General features: G+C 43.5%; 1 protein-coding gene across 1 annotated transcript in view; it reads right to left on the reverse strand.

Moving 5' to 3' along the window:
* MGAT5 (alpha-1,6-mannosylglycoprotein 6-beta-N-acetylglucosaminyltransferase) overlaps window positions 1-12234 on the reverse strand; it is a 214867-nt gene that overhangs the window by 125631 nt on the left and 77002 nt on the right. Inside the window, exon 5 of the mRNA XM_035008155.1 lies at window positions 1533-1604. Within this exon, the coding sequence (XP_034864046.1) occupies window positions 1533-1604 (72 nt within the window). The remainder of the gene's footprint in view (window positions 1-1532; window positions 1605-12234) is intronic.

Consider the following 12234-nt stretch of genomic DNA (forward strand, 5'->3'; position numbering starts at 1 on the left):
TGTCTGCTGCACAGCTTTACTTCAAGGCCCCAGGATTACAAATTAAAGTAAAGGCCCCTGACTGCTGATCTGCTGTAGGGGACACCATTAAAAAATGAGAAATTGAGAAAGGCCCAGCACAGTCATTGCAAAGCCCCGAGTTACATTTAAATGCATTTTTTTTTTTTTTTTTTACAATGAGTATGCTCGATGTACCTTGAAATTCTCTGCACCCGAATTTATTGCCACTTGGATCTACTGCAAGGCAGCAGACTCCTGGAAAAAGTAAAGTCAATTCTTAACAGGCTGCTTGGCATTGTGTAGGTTGCCAGAAAGCTTTAGTCTGCCCACAAAGTTAAGCAGGGAAATAAATGCTCATCTTCTAGTTTTGTCCCAATCTCAAACAAACAAAAGTTCATTATTTTTTAAGGAATTTAAAAGCCAGCAATACCATTTTCCTACCATAGCTGAATAAAATTTAAGACTCAGGCCAGAATAATTTAAAAGCCAGGAAGAACATTTTTCTAATGTAGCTGGGTACAACCAGTGATCGGAATAACAGAAAAATAGTAGCACTCCTATTTATTTCTCGTAACATCTAAAACATGCTAACTCCATCCCTCAGCAGTCATGCACTTTGTTCTCAACACTCACCTGATCCCTTCTTGACCCAACCTTCTCCCAAGATTCCCATGGCCTACTGCATGGGTCAGCACATTGTGGCGGGGGGGCCAGATCACGCTGCCAGTTTTGGTATAGAAAGTTCCGTGGGAACATGGCCACACCTGCTCATTTACATCCTGTCTATGGCTGCCCTTTGCACTCAAGGTCAGAACTGAGCAGTTCCAACAGAGACCTTACAGCCTGGAAAGATAAAAATATTCACTATCTGGCCTTTTACAGAAAAAGTCTGCTGACCCTTGGTCTAAAGAATAGACATAAGCTTTTAATATGGCACAGAAAACCTTTGATGGTCCCTACTGATCTTTCCCATCTCATCTTCCACCAAAGCTCATCCAACACCCTATGGCCTTGTCCACTGAACTGCGCTCTACTCCCTGAAAACACCAAACTCTGGTGTGAGCACCTTTCCCCCCCACACATCAGACACACCTTCCTCTCCTTCATCTACTGTGAACTCACTCATGCTTTGAAATTCAGCTCCAATGTCATCATCTCTTTGCAACCTCTCCTAACCCCTGCAGGCTGAGATGACTGCTTTCTGACTCACTTCCATCGGCCTGTAGTTCAGCTTTTACTTGGGTGTGGTCATGATTTTCACCTGTCACCCTTATGAGATCGCTGAGCGCCCCGCATCTGGCACCAGGTCTCATTCCTCTCAGGAGCCTATCACTCAGGACCCCCCAGAGAATCGCTCGAGAAACAGACACTACTGGTTAACTGATTCGATCACCCACATTTCCACAGGCCTGCGGAAAGAAGTTCTTCAGTTTACCACGATTTCAGGTTACAGCGGGCATGTCTAGCCGACTCCGCAGGTATCCCTCGGCATGAGAACCAAATCACAAGCCTAGTTTCCAAAAATCACTCACCAATGAATTATGATCAGCTTCTTCATAGGGATTTTTTGCTCTCCAAGGTAAATGAGGACACCAATTTTCAACCTGAAAAATACATGAGAGACACTAAGTCTGCTGGTTCGTTTGTACACCACGTAATGCTCACACTAAGCACCAAGCACACCGTTCCTGACACACAATGAGCACTACATTTAAGGGGGTTGTTACTACTATTAGACTTTCATGCTTTCAGCGAGCAGCACAGACGCAGGGGACCTCTCACACGGAACAACAGCAGCAAAGGAATCAAGGAGCCCACAATTACACTATCTGTCCTTCAAACTACTTCACAGTGACTGACTCCTTCATCCGGTAAGCCTCATGCGTCTATATCAGACGGAGAGGGGTGGGGGCGTCTCAGAGCAGCAAGGTAAAAGACGGAGATTGCAGGGGAATGAGAGGGGAAGGACAGGCATGATCCGTTATCTGTTGAGGCATGTCTGGAAAGGAAACCACGTGACATTTGAGCCACAGAGCCCCATCATTTATCTCAGAATTAGGAAAGCAGCTGATCCTTTAAGGCTAATTGATGAAGGCTTTCCCTCATTTTCTGGCTGTTCACTTCACACTATGTCATCTCAAGGAAGAAGATGGTAAAAACTATTGGAGAAAGAGATAAAAGGAAGAAGGAAAAAAAAAAAACCCTCAGCAATCTTGCAAGAGCCACTTTAGAAGATGGATTGTTTTGTCAACGCAAAGAAGTTTAGAGAGTTGAGGGGAAGAGGAAAAGTGCCCAATTTTACAGGAATTACTTCAAAGAGGCTACCGAAGAAAATTAGGCAAAAAAAAAAAATTACAATTTTTAGTAAAAGAAAGACAAAAACTGCAGTGACGAATATTGCTGGCCTCTTTGTTAAAACTGGCCATATGATGCCAACCAAGGTGGCATATCCCCTGTGTACACGTACGTGATGAGATTATTAAAGATGGCTAATAAACAGTCATCGAAAATATCTTTTTCTGCGATCTTTCACCGGCTAGGTGGACCTACAGAAATACACGGAGCAAGTTGGGGGGGCATCCTTGGAAGGCCGCAGCCTTCTCTGCCAGGAACACAGATTCCGTCGAGATGGTGTGCCCTCCAGCTCTGGGTGCATTTTCAAACACACACAGCAGTTTCCCTCATCGAGAAATTGCTCTTAATGCCAGGTGATTTTGACTATGACCAAAATAACTGCGTGATTTGCATAAAGCCATCTGCTACTGCAAATGATGGGAAAGCAATAAGCGGAGGGCAGCAAAGCTTGGGGGAGGGTGGAATCCCTGGATAGGAAAAGAGCAATATTCTCTCTCTCTTTTTTTTTTTCTTGTGAAGCAAAATTAGACTTTACCGTATTTGTGAATGACTTCAGAGACTCAAAAGGACTCCCCAGGAGGAAAGCTGAAATGGTTTCTACTCATAAAAAAAAGAAAATACTGACTTGCCTTGGATGCCCATGTCTAATTATGGAGACCTTGCAGCAATATCACCATGAGAAGCAATATCTGGGGCTCCACACATGTGAGAAATGAGGGAAAACCAGCAGAAAAGCAGCCTATAAGCAGGTGAAGCCTCAGCTGGCCCCAGCAGCAGTGCAAACATCTGTACCTTGGAATCTTAGGCCAGCGTGAATTATTTACTTCAAATTAAATTCTTGCAAATGGACTAAATAAAATATCGCTATGAGGCATATTTATAACATGAAGGCTTCCCATGGACTGCAGCTTAGCATTTTCCACCGTGAGACCTTCAATCCCACACAAAACGGATGAGGAGGAGCGAGCAGGGTACAGATCTGAAGTCAGCCTCACACTAAATTAAGTAACGACATGTTCACGGCCACACGTCAGGATAAAGAATTTCCCCACAAATAGCCTAATAGGGAAAGATGAAACAAGACTGTGCATAAAGAAAGTCAACCAAATGGAGAGACATGAGCGAGATGAGATACTGACAAAGAAAAGTACATTCCCTCCTTGCTCTTCCACCCTCAAAAGAACCTCTCAAAATTCACTCAGATGAAAATACTGTCCGAGGGGATCTTCTAAAATAGGACTTCCCTACAGAATACTCAGGACTTTAATTCCTCTTTGAAAGTGATCATTTATCTCAGTTCTTGTTACTCTAAATCACTGGATAATACTTTGCAAGGTTTCAAGGGCATTGCTGAAAGTACAGAAAACGGAGTCAGTGCATTTTAGCTTTTTAGCAAGAAATCTTCCTGCTAGGGTGGCTCAGTCGCTGGGCATCTGCTTCGGCTCAGGTCATGATCCTGGGCTCCTGGGGTCGAGCCCCGTGTCGGGCTCCCTGCTTGGCCGGGAGCCTGCTTTTCCCTCTCCCGCTCCCCCTGCTTGTGTTCGCTCTCTAGCTGTCTCTGTGTCAAATGAATAAATTAAAAAAAAAAAAAAAAATCTTGGGCGCCTGGGTGGCTCAGTTGGTTAAGCCACTGCCTTCGGCTCAGGTCATGATCCTGGAGTCCCGGGATCGAGTCCCGCATTGGGCTCCCTGCTCAGCAGGGAGTCTGCTTCTCCCTCTGACCCTCCCCCTTCTCATGCTCTATCTCATTCTCTCTCTCAAATAAATAAACAAAATCTTAAAAAAAAAAAAATCTTCCTGTTATATATTCACTCGTAATGGAGGAAAAACCAATTATGAACATCTTTGACACCAAATGAAGATGGTGGGTTTTTAAGGTTGCTGGTTTTGTACACAGTCAGGATGACTGGCTAACAAAATAATTAAATTATACATAAACCAATTTCTCCATGGGAAGCGGGGGGTTAGGGGGGACCCAAACCACTTTTTTCCTGAAACCTCAGAGGATTACCAAGATTGGAAGAAAGCCAGCACTGGCAGTAACTCCAAGTACTGAAACAAACAGCCCTCAAATGAGCAACATTTTCCTAAATAAGAGCGTCATTAATAACACTCAGGGAAAGTCTCGCTCAAGGCTAATAACTCAACTTCCTAATCCCTAATTTTGTTTTCTGCCTGATTTACCCAGGGCCATTTAATGAGTCCAACCCCCCAGCACAGCATCCTCCCAAGAAAGCTGGACCCTAGAATGAGCCCACTGCCTTCCTGCTCTGGAAGCTCTTCTAGTTCAAATTATTCTTACCATCTCTTCTCTGCTTCTTAGAACCCTCATGGCCTCTGTCAGCCTGGTGCCTTCCTATACCCACGCCTTTGGCCACACTTTTCCAACTGTGACCCTTGGTGCTCTCCCTGGGACAGGATTTTGTATTTGCTCCGGGTGCAGGGACATGGATGTGGCTGGACCCTCCCACTGTCCACTCCCACCCCTGCCCGGCTCCTGGGAGCTGGGGAGCCCTGCCTCAAGACCTCTGCCAGGAAAGGAAATGGATAGCCTTCAAATAGTCCACAAATCACCATAGTACCTCTTAAGCACCAAAAACCACCTGCGTTCTTGGCACACGCACATAACAATCAATAGAGGAGCCAAACCATGACTCAAATAACCTTCGATTTGAAGGCAAAACTCCTTTCCCAGAACCCATCTTTTTAGCGCACGATTCTCAGGCCACAAACTGAAGAGGCAGGAAAAACAGAAAAAGACCAGCCAATCTAGAACTTTGGAACATTAACACATATTCCACAGAGAGAGACCTATAATTCACCTTTCTGGAATAAGGAGATACAAATTAAACCAATTTGATTTTTGACAAGCCTCCTCCCAATGATTTAAACTTCTTTGATCTGAGAAGGCTTAGCAGCTTAATTATGACCCATGTGAGTCAAAACAAAGTCCCTAAACAACTCATGTGGGTCACACTTACTTGCAAGGCCTGTAGAATGGACAATTCGTTATATTTAAGAAAAAAGAAACCACTAGTAGATACATATATAGCTCAAGTTAGAATTTAAAGAGGGCAAAGCAGCAATAAAATTACAGCAAAAACTAGTAGGAGATTTAACATATATATGCACGAATTTACGTACAACTGGTATAACTTTGTAGTAACATCTGACTCTTTGGAAAGAATAATGAACAGGCACTGCTATGGCCTCTCTTGTGATTAATGTGAAGTGTTGGCTCTCATGGATCACTGCCGTGTAGAATTTCATGTTGTATTTTTCAGATAGTAAGTGCAATCAAAACTAAATGAGAAAAATGTGTAAGAAAGGTGAGCTTATCTCTGGATGAGGGTGTTACAGGTGCTTTTCATTTTCTTCTTTATGCTAATCTGCTCATTATGAGTTTTTACAATGAACGTTTATTAACGGAATAATTTCTAAAGGAGTTACCTTACATAAGCATATAGTCACTTACTGAGGGTTTACAGTAAGTCAGAATCTCTGGGAAAAAAATAAGCTTGCATGCATTACATCATTTAATCCCATCCCTAAAGAGCCAGGTGACATGGGTACCATCACCAGGTTACGTGTGGGGAAGTCAAGGCTCCAAGGAGATGGGAACTTGCCAAGGCAAGCTCACCAATGAGCTCCAGGACTGGGTGACAACTGGGGTCTATCGCTCCCCTGACCAGAACACATTAGAGCCTCCCTTAAAGACCAAGCTTAGTGGAGGGTAGACGACTGCTGAGTGGGAAAAGAGCGCCGAATCTGGAATTGGCCAAAATGGACCCTGTGCCCAGCTCTACCAATGACTAGACATATAAACTTAAAGCATTTAGCTTTCAAGCTTTCTCACTTACCAAATGAAGGTGACGGCTCAGCTGACTTTTTTTTTTTTTTTTTTTAAGATTTTATTTATTTATTTGAGAGAGAGAGTGAGAGAATACCAGCAGGGGGAGTGGCAGAGGGAGAGGGAGAAGCAGGCTCCCCAGTGAGCAGGGAGCCAGAGGCGGAGCTTGTTCCCAGGACCCTGAGATCATGACCTGGGCCGAAGGCAGACGCTTAACCAACTGAGCCATCCAGGTACCCTTCAGCTGACCTCTTAATAACCCTATTACACTATAAGATCTGAAAAAGATAATTCTACATCATCCTATCCAGGCTAGCTGGTTATATATCAAAAGGATATAGCTGACTATGTATCTATTCATTTAATACACTGACTAGTCATATGAATATAGATACACACATACCTACATACATGTATTCGTCATACTGATGACATATCAAATGAAGTTACTCATGAAGGTATATGCTTAAAAAAGAAAAGAGCTTTCTCTACTCCGCTCCATGCCCCACCCACTTCCCTTTCTAAGGCTCAAAAAGCCAATGCAAATGGTAAAAGATGTCTACACGTCACTACGTGGTTCAGCTCTCTAGACTGGTCCTCTGCACCAAACACCTGAGCTGATTAATATCTGGGCCAAATGGTTAGGAAACAGTTGTGTATGGTGTGTATGGTGGGCAGGGCGAGGGAGACTAAATATAAAAATAAAAGCTACACTGTACTAGGAGCCAGGCACTAGGATAAGCACTTGACACACATAGCCTCACTTGGTCCTCAAATAATCCCCTGGGAAAGGCCACTTATCATGCGGGATGAGGACACGGCCCAGGGAGGACCCACAGTTGAGGACTGACGTGCCATCTGTGCTGTCCCCGAATCCCGGCGCTTAATCACCACGTGATGCGCACAGAGCCCAGACCTTTGTGTCCCTCAGTCCCACCAGCACAGTCCACTCTTCAGTGTTAGAGTGTAACTGCCTAAAGCTTCTATAGAAAATCCTTCAGAACAAGTTTGCTCTGCTCCTACTTTGTGGCTGTGCTGTAAGGGCAATGAAAGCAGTAAGAGCTCCCCATGGGCAACGCCTGCCCCCAACGTCTGTTCTGTGCAGCAAGGATTGTTTTCAAGCCGAAAGTGGATCATATCCTACACTAACGCAAACCCTTCAGAGGCTTTCTCCTTGTGCTTAGAATAAAGCCTGGAATTTATACCAAGATCCTACAGAATGGGACCTGAACCCTGGCTGCCTCATTCACCCTGCCCTTCATATGAGACCTTCCTTCCAAGTCCAAACAGAACATTCTTACTTCACAAGGGCGGCCCAATGTGTGTTTGTATGGTACGGGGCAGGAGGGCATGAAAAAAAGGACACCAAGTTAAATTAGAATTTCAGATAAATAATGATTTTTTTTTTTTTTTTTTAGTATTAGTATGTTCCATGTAGCATTTGTCACCTACCTATAGTTTAAAAAATTATTGTTTATCAGAAATTCAAATATCAATGGGTACCCTGTATTTTACCTGGGAACCCTATATCTCAGGGCTTCTGCATTTGTTATTCTTTCTCCCTGAAACAGTCTTCCTTCCAGAGAGTTCCATGTGTGACTCTGTGACTTCCACACTATGCCCTGACTTTTCCTCAGAGAAGCCTTCCCTGACCTACTTACCTGGCTGCTCTGTATCCTCGACTCTACCTTTTTTTTTTTTCCCCTTTGGAACACTCAGCACTTGTGGAAATGATTTTGTGCCCCGTGCGAATGACATTCCTTCAGAACAGAAACTTCGATTTGCCTGCTCAGGGCTCTGAGAACAGTGCCAGGCACACAGTAGGGTCTCGATCATTATTGGAGTGGTGAATGAATAGTTCAAGGACGTGACTTGAGCACTAAAGATATTCATAATGATCCTCTTTTCCACGTAGGTGGCACTTACCCGCTGTCGTCATTTCATGAGAACCTTCTGGAGACACACTGGGGCAGGTGAGGCAGGCTCTCCCTTCATCTTACTGAAGAGGAACGGGGCGGAAAGCTCTAGGCCACACACATGTAGCTGTATCCAGACAGGCCATGGAGCCTCCTGTGTATTCTCTAATACTGTATGACTGCTCCCTACCAAGGCAGGCAGGAATACCATGACCAGAGAGTTCCGGACCAAACATGTGCGAGAGCGCGCCAAGGGCTGAGGCAATTCAACACCATTCTCTGGGGGCTAGGGAAGGGGCAGAACTTCAACAAAAGCTACAGTAAGTATTCCACATGCCCAAAACCAGTTGGGTGCTGATGGCAGGATGTCACAGAGTCTCAAAAATCCATCCCAGATCACCGCAGGGGAAGCCTCTTCCTCCTCACAGGAGAGGCAGGAAACGAATTCCTCTGCAGCCAACCACACAGGGATGCACAGAGATGCTTCCCATAACTACCCCTCCCCGGGCGCACGTCCTGCTATGCATGGCACAGTGGCAACACTGGGCCCTTGGGGCCGCATCTGCACTTTGACAGCCAAAGGCACCTGATTTAGAGAGGTAGTCACATTCTAGACACAGGGGACAGAGTACCTCTTCTGTGTTATTATGCAATTTTGCCTGAAGCAGGCAAATAATGCTCAAGTGACAATGAGAATAAAAGATGGGCAAGAAAGCTGTGCCTTCTAATATAATTGGCTCATTCCATTCTCTTAGTCCCTGCCTGCCTTATAGACCTAATATGAAAGAGCATTATATTAAATTGTGAAAAAGTGCTTGAAATACACCTGCTTCATCATGCCTCAAACTTAATGTTTTAGCAGATTTTAAAGTTAGAAATTTCACAGCATTTTTCTCAAGTTTAGAAAGGTGATAGCTGGGAGAAGTTACTCCAAACAAAAATCGATCGCCTATTTTTTGAAAATGCTCTAAATAGGATATTTCATTCAATAAACATGTATGCCAGGCACCATTATCCCTGTGAACAAAACAGACAAAATCTCCCTGGAGATTAGTTTCCTTGCACTTGTTTTTATTGTTGGATGCTCATGGTCACCCCAGGACCTTTGCACTTATTGCTGCCACTGCCGACTGAACACCTCTGCCAGACATCTGCACTTCTTACTCTCTCACTCTCTTCAAACTGGTGTTCTAATATCATCCTCTCATCTTCTCAGTAGGGCATTTCCCGACCACTCTATCTAAAACTGATACCATCATTCGTCATAAGCACTTCTTAGTACCCTCTCCTGTTTTACTTTTCTCCACGGTACTTATCACAATCTAAAAGATACACATTTTATTTTTGGTTTTGTCTGTCTCTCCCTGCAAAACAAAACCTTAAGGAGGAAAGCTCATCTTTCTGTTAATTGTTACATCCCCCAGCACTCAGCAAAACCCAAGAATGGTGGAGGCTTCTGGCACCTAGGCTGTGGTCTCCCACTGAGAGGAACTGGTGGTCCTGAGACAAATGGCCAATTCCTGGTCTAGGGTAGAAATTGTGTCAGAGGAACCAGGAAGATTTTGTCATACCAGATAGGTAAAAACCATTTGAAACTATCAGGGTCATGTCAAAAGGATCCAGAAAACAATATTATCCAGAAAAAGGGCAGTTGGAGAGCCGGTAAGAAAACAATTGGAGTAGGTAGAACATAACAAATAGGTTTCAACTGATGACTTCATAATGATAAAAACCAAGAGGCATACAAACAAACAAACAAAGCACTGGTCACCAGTCAAAGATGCTAGGAAACCAACAGAGAAACAAGGGTTCCTATGTGAGCTGTTTCTCATGGTAACTAAATACAGATGGAGAGTCACTTCTCTTCATAAAAGTATTCCTAAGGGGCGCCTGGCTGGCTCAGTCGGTGGAGCGTGACTCCTGATCTCAGGGTCGTGAGTTTGAGCCCCACAGTGAGTGTAGAGATTACTTAAAAATAAAATCTTAAAAAAAAGTATTCCTGATATATTAAGAAGATACCCCTAATGAATTAATGAACCCAGGCGCGGATCATCCATAGCTGTTAACATCATAAAAACAGAGACACTGGGCATTGTGTGCCTCCTGACAGAAGCAGACGATACCATTCATGAAGAAGTTTTGCAAGAAAATATTAAGCTTGACGCTGATCAAGTCACAGATCTAACTATCAATTTACAGGAAATAAACAATAACATGAGGATACAATCATCAGAATTCAGAGTATAACAACCTATTTAAGGCAAACAAAGCCGTTTCTTCAACAAAACATAAAGGGAAGAATGAGATGGACGGGAACCTAACATTCAGAAGAGACTTAAGAGACACCAACAATTCCAGCATATGGTCCTTGCTTGAAACACAGTTCAAATAAATACACTTTAATTTATAAGACTGCCTAGAAAATGCAAACACTAACCCAGTAGTTTATGATATTAAGGAATTAGCGTTAATTTTAGATATGAGGTCGTATTATCAGTTACACTGGGAGTAGTCACAGGATTTCTTAAAGACACATACTGAAACATTCACGGATCCTAAGACCTTTGGAATTTGCTTCAAGACAATGGGCTGGGGGAGTAAATGAAAAGATACTGGCCATGAACTGACAATTGCTGAATCTCAGTCATGGGTCCATGGGAGTTTGTTATACTCTTCTTTTTCGTATGTCTGAAATTTTCCACATTAAAAAAGTTCAAAACATAAAAATGTGGCAGTTATTTTATTGGTGTACAATAATAATTACAAGAGACAGTACTTAAAAGTTTGTGAAACACAAGTTGGAGACGGCTGCCCGGAAACCCTGTCTGCCACGTGCGTTTCAAGGAGCCAAGAGGTGCTGGTGCGGGGTTTGGCCCGTCCTGCCATGTGCCCTGCTCATGCCTGTCAGGTGGCAGCCAGAGCAAGAAGTGGAAGTACCAGCGATGCGGTAGGTGAAACTTACAAACGGGAGGGGCCACCAAGAAGACAAACTTGGAGGGGGAGGTCTGAATGGACAGAACCGACAGATCAGTTAGCGGACTGACAGACTCAGGACCGTTAAAAAAAAAAAAAAAATCCATTTTCGAAGGATGCATTAGAACTCAGGTAATGAGGCAATGAAAACACCTGGATGAAAAAGGTACAAGGAAAGGCTGACCTCAAAAAGCAAAAAGAACCGGATCATCAATCTCTGCTACCTCCTTTACTATCCAGAAATGATTATCTCACAGACAGGAAATTCCCCATCTCAAATGGCTAGACCTTTCAAAGGCATGTGTCGGTATTCTCAGGCAACAGGCGAGGGATATTTTTAAAGTACTCCCTGACCCTTCCCAAAATGTTAGTTATGTTTTTTTTCATTCAGGTTTTCTCTTGCAGCTGAAACAGTCAATTCTTCATTGCTGCCCACTCTGACAAATTAGTCTATGCAACACCATTTCCAAGTTATCTCTAGCAGCCAACACAGCCCATAAATCCAAATCATTGTACTGGTTATTAGGATTTCATTTCATGCTCACATTCACAAACATTTAAGCTTTCAACCTTTGCTGTTGGGCATTAATCTTGGCATTAATCAAGGGATTAAGTACGCTGAATTTAAACTCAAGGTTAATAGCATGCTCAGCCAATATTAGTTTTACATATTGCCAAGGGAAAACAGAAAGAGGCAAAGACCTTTATGCCTGTTGTTCCTGAAATATAAGACACAGATTGATGAGGAAGGCATGAAATTGCTTCCTTTGTTCCTTCATGAGGGAGTCTCACACACACACGCACGTAAGCACGCACACTCGTTCGCCCAGCCCAAATTGGCATCTGAAGCAACAGCTTGTATATATCCTAAGCCCCGGCCATCGATCGCTGGGCAATTTGCTTATTTTCGAGCAACTATACATGCAACAGCAACAGAAGTGTTTAAAAAGAACAGCACAAATTAAGAAGTCTAGAATAATTGTGTAAAGAGATAAAAATGGGTGGGTGTCAGGTGTTTCAGCTCCATCTACCAGTGTAATAGCAACAGGGGTAAAGAAATCCATTCTAAGTTTCATAAAATCTGTTAGCGGTAAAAGGCTCTGCAGAGGGCTAAGTTAATATACCTGAAACAATGACAGA

This window comes from Mirounga leonina, unplaced genomic scaffold (assembly GCF_011800145.1).
Source record: "Mirounga leonina isolate KUSES-001 unplaced genomic scaffold, KU_Mleo_1.0 Mir_151, whole genome shotgun sequence".
NCBI classification, from domain to species: Eukaryota; Metazoa; Chordata; class Mammalia; order Carnivora; family Phocidae; genus Mirounga; species Mirounga leonina.